This window comes from Oncorhynchus mykiss, chromosome 28 (assembly GCF_013265735.2).
Source record: "Oncorhynchus mykiss isolate Arlee chromosome 28, USDA_OmykA_1.1, whole genome shotgun sequence".
Lineage (NCBI taxonomy): Eukaryota > Metazoa > Chordata > Actinopteri > Salmoniformes > Salmonidae > Oncorhynchus > Oncorhynchus mykiss.
In genome coordinates this window covers 10,415,317-10,432,904 of record NC_048592.1, presented here as the reverse complement: position 1 = coordinate 10,432,904, position 17,588 = coordinate 10,415,317, and the positions used below count along the sequence as shown (strand labels likewise).

The 17,588-nt window shown below is 41.6% G+C and overlaps 1 protein-coding gene across 4 annotated transcripts in view; it reads left to right on the top strand.

The window, feature by feature from the left end:
• Positions 1-14,378, top strand: part of LOC110508497 — a 45,304-nt gene extending 30,926 nt beyond the window's left edge. For 3 of the 4 annotated variants that reach the window (XM_036966617.1, XM_036966618.1, XM_021589054.2), the window contains 15 exons: positions 100-174; positions 1,430-1,507; positions 5,633-5,683; positions 5,800-5,874; positions 6,135-6,212; positions 6,302-6,361; positions 6,488-6,568; positions 6,844-6,897; positions 8,285-8,362; positions 8,578-8,637; positions 10,988-11,050; positions 11,725-11,799; positions 11,989-12,031; positions 12,146-12,197; positions 12,338-14,378. In XM_036966617.1, the coding sequence (XP_036822512.1) occupies positions 100-174; positions 1,430-1,507; positions 5,633-5,683; positions 5,800-5,874; positions 6,135-6,212; positions 6,302-6,361; positions 6,488-6,568; positions 6,844-6,897; positions 8,285-8,362; positions 8,578-8,637; positions 10,988-11,050; positions 11,725-11,799; positions 11,989-12,031; positions 12,146-12,197; positions 12,338-13,301 (1,887 nt within the window). In that variant the 3' untranslated portion in view covers positions 13,302-14,378. The remainder of the gene's footprint in view (positions 1-99; positions 175-1,429; positions 1,508-5,632; positions 5,684-5,799; positions 5,875-6,134; positions 6,213-6,301; positions 6,362-6,487; positions 6,569-6,843; positions 6,898-8,284; positions 8,363-8,577; positions 8,638-10,987; positions 11,051-11,724; positions 11,800-11,988; positions 12,032-12,145; positions 12,198-12,337) is intronic. The other variant, XM_021589055.2, reaches the window with a different exon arrangement.
• The last annotated feature ends 3,210 nt before the right edge of the window (positions 14,379-17,588 follow it).

The following is a 17,588-nucleotide window of genomic DNA, read 5'->3' as shown; positions in this document are numbered from 1 at the left end:
CAGTAAACAACCTTGTAACGGTATAGTAGTTTTTCACGTGGCAACATTGATAGTCACAGGTAAACCTAAAATGCATATTGTCATCTTTGTGTCTTTTAGGGTAATCTGGATGACCTATCTACTCACAGTGATCTCTCAGCCAGCACTGCCAGTCTCTCGGAAAAGACCTCGAAGGCGAGTCTTACCCATAAACTTAGCATAGTCCTCATTTTACTTTTATGATTTCTGCTTAACGTTGATTTATACTATTTGCTTGTACCTGTACTAATTCTCTGTATAATTATTTGACTCAGTTAGTCCATTACTATATGTAGGGTGTCCACCCACTCTATCCAGAGTCGGTGAAAACGAGCTTTGATGACATTTTACTTCCTTATGTTAGAAAATACATTTAACCAAGACAAATATGATGATTCACGTTCTGAATCGTTCATTGGGGTCTTTCACTAACATTTGATGAACATTATATCAACAAATTCGGATTTCGTAATGTACTACATCAGACAATAAGCACCGAGCAAGAAGACAGATTACGAGTTAAACTGGAAAGTAATGTGATCTGATTATAATAAACCAATGACTGTTCATCTGGGTAAGGGGGTGGCTCTAGACCATCCTATCAGGGCTGTGTATGGAAATATCTTCAAATTTGTTTCCTGATGCCCGCACGATCAAAACTGAGCATTTCTAGGGCCAAAGGAGGCTCAGGGAAATAAAATATTGCAAATATATTTTGGAATTATTTTCATTAAATAAACGCATACGGGGATTTTATTAGACATACAAAGCATTCTGAAAGTATTCAGACCCCTTCAATTTTTCCACATTTTGTTTCATTACAGCCTTGATCAAATATGTTTTCCCTCATCAATCTACAGACAATACCCCATGATGACGAAGAAAAAACTGTTTTTTATCAATTTGAGCAAATTTATGAAAAATAATTTAACTGAACTATCATGTATTTCTGTTTTATTTTTTTAAAATAAATGTTACAAACATTTCTAAAAACCTGTTTTTGCTTTGTCGTTATGGGAAAAGGTGAAGGGGTCTAAACACTTTCTGAATACTTTTTATTTCAAAATAAAATGACAACTGCTTTGGGGTTTTAACTTTAGCTGACATAAAGCTGTGAAATGTTCCTTATTTTTGACCTGTTTTTTTTCTGTCCTCCATTGAGTTAGTCACCCTAATTTTGGCCATCCTACAAAGGGTAAAAACTCAAATAGCTTTTGAACGAATTATGATAACGACATGAGGTTTGTACCATTGGTTTTCTTAGAGGAGTATCTACACATTGGTCAACATATACAGTTTTGATTGGACACCCTACTACATAAAAAGGACAACTAAACAATATCATCCAGTAGGCTTTAACTCCTCTAGATGCTTTTGATGTTGATGAGTGACATGTTATACTTTATTGCAGGATAAGGAAAGGGATGAAGACCTATCAGGCTCCAGGGAGAAACTCACCTTTTCTGACAAACACTTTGAAGCCAAGCAGGTGAGGATTTTGGTGGGGTTTATTTTTGTACTATTTTTTGGTACTCTTTATACTTCAATTGGGAACTTCAGTTCTCAAAACGTACTTAGAATTTATTTTTCATATAACAACCTTCGTGTTCAGGTCAAGTCTAAGGTACTTGTTCTCTCTCTGCGTGTGTCAGGGTGAACGTTCTACAAACAATGATCTCTCAGCCAGCAATGAAAGTTTATCAGAAAAAACCTGCCCACCAACCTACACCAGTCCTTACATACACTATATATACAAAAGTATGTGGACATCCCTTTTAGAATGGTCGATTCGACTATTTCAGCCACACGCGTTGCTGACAGGTACATAAAATCAAACACACTCCCATGCAATCTGCAAAGACAAACATTGGCAGTAAAATGGCCTTACTGAAGAGTTCAGTGACTTTCAACGTGGCACCGTCATAGGATGCCAGCTTTCCAACAAGTCAGTTCCTCAAATTTCTGCCATGCTAGAGTTGCCCCGGTCAACTGTAAGTGCTGTTATTGTGAAGTGGAAACGTTTAGGAGCAACAACTGCTCAGCCACGAAGTGGTAGGCCACACAAGCTCACAGAATGGGACAGCCGAGTGCTGAAGTGCCTAGCGCTGTTGTCAGTTGCAACACTCACGACCAAGTTCCAAACTGTCTCTGGAAGCAACGTGAGCACAATAAATGTTTGTCGGGAGCTTCATGAAATGGGTTTCCATGGACGAGCAGCCACACACAAGCCTAAGATCACCATGCGCAATGCCAAGCGTCAGCTGGAGTAGTGTAAAGTTTGCCGCAATTGGACTCTGCAGCAGTGGAACTGGAATGACGAATCACGCTTCACCATCTGGCAGTTCAACGGACTAATCTGGGTTTGGCGGATGCCAGGAGAACTCTACCTGACCGAATGCATAGTGCAACTGTAAAGTTTGGTGGATGAGGAATAATGGTCTGGGGCTGTTTTTCATCGTTCAGGCTAGGCACCTTAGTTCCACTGAAGGGAAATCTTAACACTACAGAATACAATGACATTGTAGATGATTCTGTGCTTCCAACTTTGTGGCAACAGTTTGTGGAAGTCCCTTTCCTGTTTCAGCATGACAATGCCCCGTGCACAAAGCGAGGTACATACAGAAATGGTTGCCGACTGCAAGCCAGGCCTAATTGCCCAACATCAGTGCTTGACCTCACTAATGCTCTTGTGGCTGAATGGAAGAAAGTCCCCACACAGAAGTGTTGACGCTGTTATAGCAGCAAAGGGGGGACCAATTCCATATTAATGGCCATGATTTTGGAATGAGATGTTTGACAAGCAGGTGTCCACATACTTCTTGTCATGTAATGTACCTTTTTTTATAATTTATAAATATTATTGATGTATCTTATTTACTTAGAGACCCATGCAGATTTGCGGGAAGGATATACGTGATTATATCAATTCAAATTTTATTAGTCACATGCTCCGAATATAACAGGTTACAGTGAAATGCTTACTTACGAGCCCCTAACCAACAATGCAGTTAAAAAAATACAGATAAGAATAAGAAATAAAAGTAGCAAGTAATTAAAGAGCAGCAGTAAAATAACAATAGCGAGACTATATACAGGGGGATACCGGTACAGAGTCAATGTGCGGGGGCACCGGTTAGTTGAGGTTATATGTACATGTAGGTAGAGTTATTAAAGGGACTATGCATAGATGATAACAACAGAGAGTAACAGTGGTGTAAAAGAGGGGGAGAGGGGGGCAATGCAAATAGTCTGGGTAGCCATTTGATTAGATGTTCAGGGGTCTTATGGCTTGGGGGTAGAAGCTATTTAGAAGCCTCTTGGACCTAGACTTGGCGCTCCGGTACCACTTGCCGTGCGGTAGCAGAGAGAACGGTCTATGACTAGGGTGGCTGGAGTCTTTGACCATTTTTAGGGCCTTCCTCTGATACCACCTGTTATAGAGGTCCTGGAAGGCAGGAATCCTGGCCCCAGTGATGTACTGGGCCGTTCGCACTACCCTCTGTAGTGCCTTGCGGTCAGATGCTGAGCAGTTGCCATACCAGGCAGTGATGCAACCAGTTAGAGGTCGACCGATTCATCGGAATGACCGATTTTTGCCGATATTTTTTATTTTTTTACACCTTTATTTAATCTTTATTTAACTACGCAAGTCAGTTAAGAACAAATTCTTATTTTCAATGTCGGCCTAGGAACGGTGGGTTAACTGCCTCGTTCAAGGGCAGAACGACAGATTTTCACCTTGTCAGCTCGGGGGATCCAATCTTGCAACCTTACAGTTAACTAGTCCAACGCAATAACGACCTGCCTCTTGTTGCACTCCACAAGGCGACTGACTGCCTGTTACTCGAATGCAGTAAGCCAAGGTAAGTTGCTAGCTAGCATTAAACGTATCTTATAAAAAAACAATCAATCAATCATAATCACTAGGTAACTAACTACCCATGGTTGATATTACTAGATATTATTTAGCGTGTCATGCTAAATGCTCAATCATATAATCTGATTGAGCATACAAGTATCTAAGTATCTGACTGAGCGGTGGTAGGCAGAAGCAGGCGCGTAAACATTCATTCAAACAGCACTTTCGTGCATTTTGCCAGCAGCTCTTCAAGCATTGCACTGTTTATGATTTCAAGCATATCAACTCCCGAGATGAGGCTGGTGTAACCGAAGTGAAATGGCTGGCTAGTTAGCTTGCGCTAATAGCGTTTCAAACGTCACTCGCTTGCACTGAGCCTTGGAGTGGTTGTTTCCCTTGCTCTGCATGGGTAACGTTGCTTCGAGGGTGGCTGTTGTCGTTGTGTTGCTGGTTCGAGCCCAGGGAGGAGCGAGGAGAGGGACGGTAGCTATACTGTTACACTGGCACTACTAAAGTGCCTATAAGAACATCCAATAGTCAAAGGTTGATGAAATACAAATGGTATAGAGAGAAATAGTCCTATAATTCCTATAATAACTACAACCTAAAACTTCTTACCTGGGAATATTGAAGACTCATGTTAAAAGGAACCACGAGCTTTCATATGTTCTGAGCAAGGAACTTAAACGTTAGCTTTCTTACATGGCACATATTGCACTTTTGCTTTCTTCTCCAACACTTTGTTTTTGCATTATTTAAACCAAATTGAACATGTTTCATTATTTCTTTGAGGCTAAATTGATTTTTATTGATGTATTCTATTAGGTTAAAATAAGTGTTCATTCAGTATTGTTGTAATTGTCATTATTACAAATAAAATAAAATAAAATAAATCTGCCGATTTAATAGGTATCGGCTTTTTTGGTCCTCCAATAATCGGTATCGGCGTTGAAAAATCATAATCGGTCGACCTCTAGTCAGGATGCCCTCGATGGTGCAGCTATAGAACCTTTTGAGGATCTGAGAACCCATGCCAAATCTTTTCAGTCTCCTGAGAGGGGATAGGTTTTGTCATGCCCTCTTCACGACTGTCTTGGTGTGCTTGGACCAAGTTAGTTTGTTGGTGATGTGGACACAGCCTTCAACCTGCTCCACTACAGCCCTGTCGATGAGAATGGGGGCGTGCTCTGTCCTCCTTTTCCTGTAATCTACAATAATCTCCTTTGTCTTGATCATGTTGAGGGATAGGTTGTTGTCCTGGCACCACCACGCCCAGGTCTCTGACCTCCTCCCTATAGGCTGTTGCGTCGTTGTCGGTGATCTGGCCTACCACTGTTGCGTCATCGGCAAACTTAATGATGGTGTTGGAGTCGTGCCTGGGCATACAGTCATGAGTGAACAGGGAGTACAGGAGGGGACTGAGCATTCATCCCTGAGGGTCCCTGTGTTGAGGACCACCTGGGGGCGGTCTGTCAGGATGTCCAGGATCCAGTTGCAGAGGGAGGTGTTTAGTCCCAGGGTCCTTAGCTTATTGATGAGCTTTGAGGGCACTATGGTGTTGAACGCTCAGCTGTAGGCAATGAATAGCATTCTCACATAGGTATTCCTTTTGTCCAGGTGGGAAAGGACAGCTGTGCTTCCCTTTGTAGTCCGTAATGGTTTGCAAGCCCTGCCACATCCGACGAGCGTCGGAGCCGGTGTAGTACGATTCGATCTTTGCCTGTTTGATGGCTATTCAATCTTGTTTTGTTTTAGGGTGGCATAATGGGGAAGATGTTCAGGAATCCATTTAACTCCTCAACTCAGGTAATCCATTACTGTATAAAAATTACTAGACTGTATGACCAAGTAGGCTTTCATTCTTCTTTATGCTTCAAGTAATGGTATTTATGATGAGATTGATAACATTCCTTCAATCGCAGGATAAGAAGACTGAAGACACATCAAGATCAAGGGACAAACTAATGTCATCTGATAAACATTCCAATGCCAAAGATGTAAGCATTTTAGTAGAATGTCTTTCAGTACTCTTCAATTCTACAATATGGTATCTCAATGCTGAATGTATACTGTTACTTACCTTTTGATAGAGTATATTTTTAATATGGCAACTTAAACAATCAAATAAAAATAAAGAACTGAGTTTGTTACATAATTTATACGACACACACATTCCCAGCAGCCTTTGCTTCTCTCCAACTCCCACAAAAAAAAAAACAGGACCAGAACAGTGAGTGACTGTGTGTGTCCTTGTCAGGTCAAAAGCAATCTTATCCAGAGAGATAGGAAGGAAGGAACTGAAATGCCAGCAGTTGCTCCTAGACCCACTGAAGAGGTAGGCAAACAGATCAAACTGCTCCTCCTCACCTTATGTCTAATTTTATAACTTCTCTGCTAAGGTTGTCTGTCACTTCTCCTCAACAGGAGCTGAAGGGTACAGCCTTACATGACCGACTGAAGAAGAGAGAGATGGGCGACAATCAGGTGCGGTTTACACCAGTCATGTTAATTTGTTGATGTATGTGTAATAACATCTGTATGTAGCGTACCCGTATCTCTGTAAATTAATGCACAGGTTAGTGACTATATTTGTCCTTCTTGCTAATTCAGGCTAACAGGAATATGATCCCGAGAGAGAGGACAGAGAAAACTGCTGAAACTCCTGAGGTTCCTCCCATACCTACAGAAGAGGTAGGCTAGGAAAATTCTGACTGATCGCGATTGATATTCATATCTAAATGATCTGTATCTATCAGTTGTCCTGTGTAATGGTGGCTCATAGGCTGTGTTTAGACAGGCAGCCCAATTCGGATATTTTTTTCACTAATTGCCATTGGTCTTTTGACCATTCAGATCTGAAGTAGGTCTGATGTGAAAAGATCTGATGTGATTGGTCAAAAGTAGATCAGAATTGGGTTGCCTGTCTAAATGCAGCAGTATAGGAGGATTTTGTCTTCTGATTCCAGGAGATTAACATACCAGCCAGACTTGGTCAGCAAAAAAATCAAAAAGACAATCAGGTACACACACACACACACACACACACACACAACTACCCTTGTGGGAACCTACAATTTATTCCCATTCAAAATCAAATTTTCCTTAACCCCTAAACCTAACCTTAACCGCTAACCCTAACCTTAACCGCTAAACCTAACCTTAACCTTAACCGCTAACCCTAACCTTAACCCCTAAACCTAACCTTAACCGCTAACCCTAACTCTAACTGTGAGGCTGCCTTTCACTGGCCTCATCACCATTTTAAAATAGTGATGAAGTTTATATTATCTCAAATGCTTAAGTGTATACATGTGTGGTTTGGATAAAGTGCACTAGTCCATTGCCATGCATACCGTAGTTATCCACCAGTTTAGGTGTGCCTCACCTTAATTGTTTTTTAATGAGTTGATTGCTCCAGTTGAGTGCTTAGTTCACCCATGCTTTCAGTCTCCCTGAATAGTAGTTTTAATCATATTCTATTTAATGTAGCTCTGTCTTTGAAACTAAAGTGTAGTTGACCAAATATGGTAATTTAAACTAATTAATGCAATTAACTTAAATCGTGTTTTCCATAGTATTTCCCGGTCTAATTAACAAAGTAACATTCAACTAATTGAATGTACAGTACATTCGCATTGGTTAATCATTATGGGCATTTGTGCTAATGTGTAAATGCTGTCCTTTTCTCATCAACTTGGAGTGTAACACCATTTTACAATATGCTCCATAGCAGTTTGTCTGTTGCGTCCTGTGTGTACAGTCAGTTGAGTTTAGCTGTTCTGGTAGACTCTCTTTAGTCCCAGTAATGGGGAGAGTAAGGCTCTGTTTAGAGCTAGAAATGGGGTAAATCCCTAGTTATGCCGTTTAGCATTTAGGCCTCGGTTTTTGCTGCAGTAGGAACCCTATTGAGGGGCTGAGCTTTAGACTCGCCGTCATCTGTCATTTTTGTGAGTTTTCATATCCTGAATGTTGCTGCTATGGACAACTGTTTGTCAAGCCATGTTTCCTAAAATCCTACATCTGCAATAAATCAAGTGCTATTTTTCTACCACCATGGCTCCTCCTCATTCCCACCTATCACCTCCCTTGGCTACTCTGGGTCCACTATTCTACACTAACCCCTAACCCTAATTGTAACCCTAAACCTAACCCCTGAGCCTAAAATAGACTTTGTCCTTGTGGAAACCTGGGAAATGTCCCCACAGGGGAGAAACTCTTGTTTTACTATCTTTGTGGGAATTTCCGGTACCCACGAAGATAGTAATACAAGCCCACAAGTGAAACACACACAGAGACTCACACACACACACACACACACACACACACTCTAAGAGAGTGTCATATTTTCTGTAATATGATTTTGCCTGACAATCTATCGGAATGACATTTGTTTGTTGGTTATTTCAGGACCAATCTGATGATCTTAAAGAGGGTGAATCTCTCCTCACTGGGGAAAAGGAGGAGGGAGAAGACAAGGACGGAGAGGTGTTGGTTAACCCTACGGATAGCACAGTTTCCACTAGACCAGTGTTCCTTACTGTGGCCATGCAATCTTGCAAATATCAGGGTTTCGCTTTAATTTAGTTTGTTATTATTCCATTACAAAATGCTGGTATTTTCCAGATTTTCTCACAATGTTTCTCACTTCCCTTTACTTTCCATTTGAATTCATGTATAATGTTAGATTCTATTGTTCTTAGGCCAAGATGAAAAAACCTAGGCGACACAATCCGTTTATGCCACGCGGTGCAGGAGGCAAGGTAACATGTAAATGAGCTCCCATCATATTGTGTACACTACGTTTCTCTTCCTCCAGGTGTTAACCATAGTTTGTGTCTGGGTTTAAAATATGTACAGTGCCTTCGGAAAGTATTCAAACCCCTTTACTTTTTTTATGTTACAGCCTTATTCTAAAATGGATTAAATAATAAAAAAAATCCTCAGCAATCTACACACAATACCACATAATGACAAAGTGAAAACAGTTTTTTTTTTAAATGTTTGCAAATGTATTAGAAATGAAAAACATATAAACCTTATTTACATAAGTATTCAGACCATTTCCTTTGAGACTTGAAATTGAGCTCCGGTGCATCCTGTTTACATTGATCATCCTTGAGATGTTTTTACAACCTGATTGGAGTCCACCTGTGGTAAATTATATTGATTGGACATGATTTGGAAAGAAAAACACCTGTCTATATAAGGTCCCACAGGTAACAGTGCATGTCAGTGCAAAAAAACAAGCCATGAGGTCGAAGGAATTGTCCGTAGAGCTGCGAGACAGGATAGTGTCGAGGCACAGATCTGGAGAAGTGTACCAAAAACATTTCTGCAGCATTGAATGTCCCCAAGAACACAGTGGCCTCCATCATTCTTAATTGGAAGAAGTTTGGAACCACCAAGTCTCTTACTAGAGCTGGCAGCCCGGCCAAACTGAGCAATCGGGGGAGAAGGGCCTTGGTCAGGAACCTGCTGGTCACTCTGACAGAGCTCAGAGTTCATCTGTGGAGATTAGAGAACCTTCCAGAAGGACAACCATCTCTGCAGCACTCTACCAATCAGGTATTTTATGGTAGAGTGGCCAGACGGAAGCCACTCCTCGGTAAAAGGCACATGACAGCCCTCTTGGAGCTTACCAAAAGGCAACTAAAGACTCTCAGACCATGAGAAACAAGATTCTCTGGTCTGATGAAACAAGATTTAACTTTTTGGCCTGAATGCCAAGCGTCACGTCTGGAGGAAACCTGGCAGCATCCCTACAGTGAAGCATGGTGGTAGCAAAATCATGCTGTGGGGATGTTTTTCAGTGGCAGGGACTGGAAGACTAGTCAGTATCGAGGCAAAGATGAATGGCGCAAAGTACAGAAAGATGTTCCAGAGCTCTCAGGACCTCAGACTGGGGCAAAGGTTTACCTTCCAACAGGACAATGACCTTAAGCAGGGCCTCCCGGGTGGCGCAGTGGTTAAGGGCGCTGTACTGCAGCGCCAGCTGTGCCATCAGTCCCTGGGTTCGCGCCCAGGCTCTGTCGTAACCGGCCGCGACCGGGAGGTCCGTGGGGCGACGCACAATTGGCCTAGCGTCGTCCGGGTTAGGGAGGGCTTGGTCGGTAGAGATGTCCTTGTCTCATCGCGCACCAGCGACTCCTGTGGCGGGCCGGGCGCAGTGCACAACCAAGGTTGCCAGGTGCACGGTTTTAGCCTCCGACACATTGGTGCGGCTGGCTTCCGGGTTGGATGCGCGTTAAGAAGCAGTGCGGCTGGTTGGGTTGTGTATCGGAGGACGCATGACTTTCAACCTTCGTCTCTCCCGAGCCCGTACGGGAGTTGTAGCAATGAGACAAGATAGTAACTACTACAACAATTGGATACCACGAAATTGGGGAGAAAAAGGGGTAAAAAATTCAACACAGCCAAGACAATGCAGGAGTGGCTTTGGGACAAGTCTCTGAATGTCCTTGATTGGCCCAGCCAGAGCCAGGACTTAAACCTGATCGAACATCGCTGGAGAGTCCTGAAAATAGCTGTGCAGCATCCAACCTGACAGAGCTCTGCAGAGAGAAATGGGGAAATTCCCCAAATACAGGTGTGCCAAGTCTGTAGTGTCATACCCAAGAGGACTCGAGGCTGTAAACGCTGCCAATACATTTTTTATAAATGAGCAAAAATGTCTAAAAACCTGTTTTTGCTTTGTCATTATAGGGGATTGTGTGTGGATTGATGAGGGGAAAAAACAATTGAATCCATTTTAGAATAAGGCGTAACAAAATGTGAAAAGTGAAGGGGTATGAATACTTTACGAAGGCACTATATGTTATGGTTGTGGGAAAACTGTATAATACTGTAGAGTAAAAGTTTTTATATTTGACTACATTTGAAACAGCGCCACTTGCCCCCCTAAGTGCATTTCTTATAGTTTTTGTTTTGAGGAAATAAGTATCCAGCATCATTGTAAAACATCTACTACATTCTCTGCCGTGCAATGATGTCCGAGGGAAAAAAAAGAAAAGTTTGTTGTTTGAGGTAACGTCTTTGTTGTTGTAATATAGCAAACGTATGTGGCAGTTTCACTGCTATGGATTCCACCTTTTAACAGAGTGTCTGTTTCAGGGTAAAGCCATGCCGAAGAAGGTTGAAACCCAGCCGGGAGCTACAGGCAGTGACTCAAAAGAGGTAACTCTACTCCATGATCCTCCTTCTAACACTGTTCTTCCAAATACCGGTACCGTTATAATGGATACCTAGGTTTTGTTTTTGTATCTGAAGGCTTGTCTGTCACGGCTGGCAGACTGAAAAGTTGTCCAGGATTGCAAAATGGCCGTCACATTGGCTGATCCATTAGATGACTCGGTTCTTTTTCTAGCCCTTTGACTCCTAACTAAGAACATTATGTTCAAGTGGTGTTTTTTTCTCTGCTGTTCTTTTTCTTTCTTTCTCTACCTACCTAACTGCCACCCACACCACCACTCCCAGATTGCTGTGCCAATTTCTTTACACTGCGGATTAGATTAGATTGCTATGTGCCCAAACTTGTTCCCTTGCTTCCTTGTTCTTTGAACCCAGGAAGATTTTAATGTCCCACTTCTGCAAAACAGCAGAGCTAGTATGCACCATTTCCCTCTTTAATCTGAAATTGTCCACACATCTTCTATTTTCATTTTCGGCCTGTGAATGTGATCTCTGTATCATTCTCCTGTATCCCTCAGTACAATGTTGCTACCATGACAAACATTGTTTTGCCAAGACATATTCTATGTTTCTCTACTGTGTTAAATGTATAGAGTACATAACAGTACATAACAGCATGTATTCATCACCCCCCCCCCCCCCCCCCCTTCCTATCTCAGAATGACGGTGGAAATAAATCTTTATTCGACCAATTGGAGGAATTCCGTGTTAATCCGGCAGAGCCAGAGGAGCAGGTTGGTTGCTGTAAACAATGCTAAATAATGTCAATTTGTACTCTTTAAGATTACTTTTCAAACTTGGTTTCCTCTCACGGACTGCTAACTGCCATCGAGTTTTGCATTTGATTGAAATTGATTTTTGATTAAAAAGTATGGAGTTTCTAAAGTGGCGATTCAAAGCTGACTTAGAGAAATGTCTCTCAGCAGGATATGGATGGCCTGATGGACTGGTGGGGCACAGTGGAGCGTGAGTCCAACACGCATACACACACACACACACACACACACACACACACACACACACACACACACACACACACACACACTTCATCCAAATGATGCCATTTTTATTTTGCTACAGAGTGGGAAGACATGCCTCAAGAGGATGACTTGACTGAAAAAGAGGAGGCCAAGTAAGTGATGCTATAGTTGGCTCTCACTTTGTGTACAGGCACACACACATACAGAAGAGCCTTGTTATAAAGCCCCTGGGTAAACAGGTAATTCACACGGTAGTAAGCATTGATGATGGTTATATGAACTCATTTTCCAGGGCGTTTGCAGTGACAGCTGAGAAGGTGCAGAAAGGTATCCGTGTGTTCAACAAGCTGTTCTCAGAGCGTGCAGAGAGCCTGTGGCAGCACGTCATTGACCTGAACAGCATCGCAGATGCCCTCGACTGCTTCAACAAGAAGACCAAGATCGCCCAAATCACTGGCGGCTCCACCAGCGCTGTAGGAGGCGTGTGTACAATTGTAGGCCTCGCCCTGGCCCCTGTCACCATGGGAACCTCCCTGATCATCACAGCGGTGGGACTGAGCGTGGCCACAGCGGGCGGCCTGACCTCAGCCGGAGCTGGACTCTCCAACACGGTCAACAACTCCATGGACCGTAAGAAGGTGGAGGCCATCGTGACGGACTACCAGAAGAAGATGACCGACATCAACAAGTGCATGCTGTTCATCAAGCAAGGGATAGAGAGCCTGCGCAGGTTCGATCTGCTGAAGATGAAGAAGCATGCATACAACCGTGACTTCCCGGGCCTCAACAACATCTATGAGGATGGTGCCATGGCTGGGAAGGCCATCCTCATCAACGCCAACGAGATCATGCGTGTGGTGCAGATAGCCAACGTGGCTGGCAGCACCGCGGCCAGAGCTGTCCAGATTGCCAGCATGGCCACCGGAGTGCTCACCGGCCTCTTTGTGGGCATGGACATCTACTTTGTGGCCAAGGACTCCAAGGAGCTGAAGAAGGGAGCCAAGTCTGAGTTTGCTGCCAAGATCAGGGAGGTGGCGACCCAGCTGCATGATGGACTGGTGGAGCTTAATGGCATACGGGTTGAGCTGCAGTCCACAGATCCAGACAACACCAATGGCACCAACACCCCAGACAGTACCAATAATCGGAAAAAGCTGGACAGTGATGACGACACAGACAATTATAAAACTTCTGACAGCAAAAGCATTGTTGATAACAATACTGCAGATAACAGCCATAAGACCAGCAAAGCCTAAACTGTACTTCATTCCAACCCATCTCTACAACTACACAAACTATCCTGTCAGCATTAAAACGACTCGAAGCCGGAACTCTGAGGATATGATTCATATGTCTCTCTTTGATGACATAGACTGCGCATAGGCAGGTGAAAAGATGACATCACCAGTCACCACTGGCTAGGGTGAAGAATTATTATTAAAACTCTCTGTAATATCTGGGGAAATTATGTTGTACGACAAGCCCATGTCCACATTTTGTAATTGTAGATGTGTGCATTGAGCCTGTCTTGACAACATTATCTACAGTACTTTATGAAAAGTAAGGGTTGTGAGCTAAAGCAATTTGTTCGTTGAGGCAGGAAACTGTTCAGAGATGCAAATTATGAAATGAGGTTACAAAATGTTAAAAATACATTCTCAGGCACATTATTGAAGGGATCATGCTAACAGTCTTTTCCTTAGAGCCAAATGTAAAAGCTAAACATAATATTTTCAAGTTCAGCCAAATACGTATTTTGATGGTTTAGATTATTCATTGGCTATGTATTTACAGTATGAAGGGTATGGGTTTAGTCACTATTTGATTCCTAACACTATTGCTTGTTACATTGCTTTGTTTTTTATTTTTAGGTTGGTAGGGGAATATTAGTTCATATTGAAACATTCCGTTTCTTATTAAGTCTAATTTGTATTTTAGATTAGGATTGTATGTTCTATTACTGTTTGAGTGCCTTCCTCATTTATATGATGCCTTTCAAGCACTTTAGGATTATTCTATTTCCCTGTCTCGGGTTAAAACTATAATTTTGATGTCATGGATGGTCAGTCCTTGCATCTTTAGCTCCGTCTATGAATTTGAGAGTGGTTACATATGTCCAGGCTCATCTCTCAGCTTTAACCAAAACAGAGGCAGGGTGGCCAATTTGTTATTGTTTCATATAAGGATTCTAGCTTTAATTCTAGTATTTTTTTGTTGTAATTTTTCATTGGTCAACTTTAGTAGTTCTTTTTGTATTTATTTAAAGATATGAAATGTAATAAGTTGCCAATAAACTTTGAAATGTATGTTAACATACAGTTCTTTGAATTCCATCAACAGGGTTGCAGACATTTCCTTCTTTCTGCTGTGTCAATAGGCCTTTTGATATTGTATTTGTTTGACAAATAGCTGAGCTCATTTGTCAAATTGACCTCCATAGTAATGTTTGCTGTGGCAAGGCTGTATATTTTATATTACCTTTATTTAACCTGGCAAGTCAGTTAAGAACAAATTCTTATTTTCAATGACGGCCTAGGAACAGTGGGTTAACTGCCTGTTCAGGGGCAGAACGACCGATTTGTAACTTGTCAGTTCGGGGGTTTGAACTTGCAACCTTCCGGTTACTAGTACAACGCTCTAACCATTAGGCTACCCTGTATGCGCAGCACTTGAAAGGCAAAGGTAAGCGATTGATTTAGTGGCTGCAGGGAAGGGGCAAAGGCAATGTTGTTTTCATTTACTAGCTCTAATTTCTCTAACAAGTCTAGTTCATCCTTGGGAGCAATTTCCAAACGCCTGAAGGTACCACGTTCATCTGTACAAACAATAGTACGCAAGTATAAACACCATGGGACCACGCAGCCGTCATACTGCTCAGGAACGAGATGCGTTCTGTCTCCTAGACTTCGGTGCGAAAAGTGCAAATCAATCACAGAACAATAACAAAGGACCTTGTGAAGATGCTGGAGGAAACCGGTACAAAAGTATCTATATCCACAGTAAAAAGAGTCCTATATCAACATAACCTGAAAGGCCACTCAGCAAGGAAGAAGCCACTGCTCCAAAACCGCCATAAAAAAGCCAGACTATGGTTTGCAACTGCACATGGGGACAAAGATCGTACTTTTTGGAGAAATGTCCTCTGGTCTGATGAAACAAATATAGAACTGTTTGGTCATAATGACCATCGTTATGTTTGAAGGAAAATGGGGGAGGCTTGCAAGCCGAAGAACACCATCCCAACCATGAAGCAAGGGGGTGGCAGTATCATGTTGTTGGGGTGCTTTGCTGCAGGAGGGACTGGTGCACGTCACAAAGTAGATGGCATCATGAGGTAGGAAAATGATGTGGATATATTGAAGCAACATTTCAAGACCTCAGTCAGAAAGTTAAAACTTAGTCGCAAATGGGTCTTCCAAATGGACAATGACCCCAAGCATACATCCAAAGTTGTGGCAAAATTGCTTAGGACAACAAAGTCAAGGTATTGGAGTGGCCATCACAAAGCCCCGACCTCAATCCTATAGAAAATGGGTGGGCAGAGCTGAAAAAGCATGTGTGAGCAAGGAGGCCTACAAACCTGACTCCGTTACACCAGCTCTGTCAGGAGGAATGGAACAAAATTCACCCAACTTATTGTGGAAAGCTTGTGGAAGGCTACTCGAAACGTTTGACCCAAGTTAAACAATTTAAAGGCAATGCTACTAAATACTAATTGAGTGTATGTAAACTTCTGACCCAGTGGGAATGTGATGAAAGAAATAAAAGCTGAAATAAATAATTCTCTCAACTATTATACTGACATTTCACCTTCTTAAAATAAAGTGGTGATCCTAACTGACCACAAACAGGGAATTTTTACTAGGATTACATGTCAGGAATTGTGAAAAACTGAGTTTAAATGTATTTGGCTGAGGTGTATGTAAACTTCCGACTTCAACTGTAACATTGAAGGTTGTGCAATATAACAGCAGTATTTAGACTTAGGGTTGCCACCCATTCGATAAAATACAGAAAGGTTCCGTATTTCACTGAAAGAATAAACGTTTTGCTTTTTCGAAATGATAGTTTCCGGATTTGACCATATTACTGACCAAAGGCTCGTATTTCTGTGTTTATTATATTATAATTAAGTCTATGATTTGATATTTGATAGAGCAGTCTGACTGAGCGGTGGTAGGCAGCAGCAGGCTCGTAGGCATTCATTCAAACTTTACTGCATTTGCAAGCAGCTCTTAGCAATGTCACAGCGCTGTTTATGACTTCAAGCCTATCAACTCCTGAGATTAGGCTGGCAATACTAAAGTGCCTATTAGAACATCCAAAAGTCAAAGGTATATGAAATACAAATGGTATAGAGAGAAATGGTCGACAAGTCATAATTCCTATTATAACTAAAACCTAAAATGTCTTAATAACTGAGAATATTGAAGAACTGAACCACCAGCTCTCATATGTTCTGTGCAAGGAACTTAAACGTTAGCTTTTTTACATGACACATATTGCACTTTTACTTACTTCTCCATCACTGTGCTTTTGCACTATTTAAATCAAATTGAGCATGTTTCATTATTTATTTGAGACTAAATAGATTTATTCATGTATTATATTAAGTTAAAAAAAATGTATTCATTGTTCATTCAGTATTGTTGTAATTTTCATTATTACAAATACATACAGAGGGTCTGTAGATTGCTGAGGACTTTTATTTTTAATCCATTTTAGACTAAGGATGTAAGATAACAAAATGTGGAAAAAGCCAAGGCAATGTATGGGCTCACTGGTTTGTCAACAATACTAGCATTTGATTTACATTTTCCCAGATGGTCTCTCATTTTGGTAGCAACTATGCCCAGCCTTTGAATCATGCAAAAAATGTGAGGAGGATGTTTCAACTGCTGTTAATTCACACTTGAGCTTTTAATCTTGTCTATTAAAATCTCATCTATTTATTTATTCCTGATAAGACCTTTCTTATTGCCAATGTATTTTTGAGACACAATCCATTGTTTAGATGGCAGACAGTGAAACTACAGTTATGAGTCAGTCACATAGGAAACCTAGCTCCTCTGTTACACTGGTCCACAGGTGACCAGGTAACCACGCCCCATTCCCCAGCCTGGTCTCATAGACTACCCGTTAGATAGTAAATGTAAATCTGACACTAATTAGTATATGTTACGTTTGGTATGGTTACAGTGAAGGAATACTCTCCTATTTTACTTGTCTGTGACCCACTGAAAACCGGTCAGAGGAATAAGGCAACCTCACACGTTATTGCCAAACAGGGGTATGGACATGGAAATGGTCTGAAAGGTACAGAGAATGGGAGATAATGAATATATATGGATGCAGTAAATACAACAGAATAACTATACATGTAATAACATGGATATAACAGTGCAAAGGAATGGAATAGAATATTGACAGCAATAGCACAACAGTGATAAATATACTGAACAAAAATAAAAACGCAACATGTTAAGTGTTGATCCTATGTCTCATGAGCTGAAATAAAAGAGCCCAGATATTTTCCATACGCA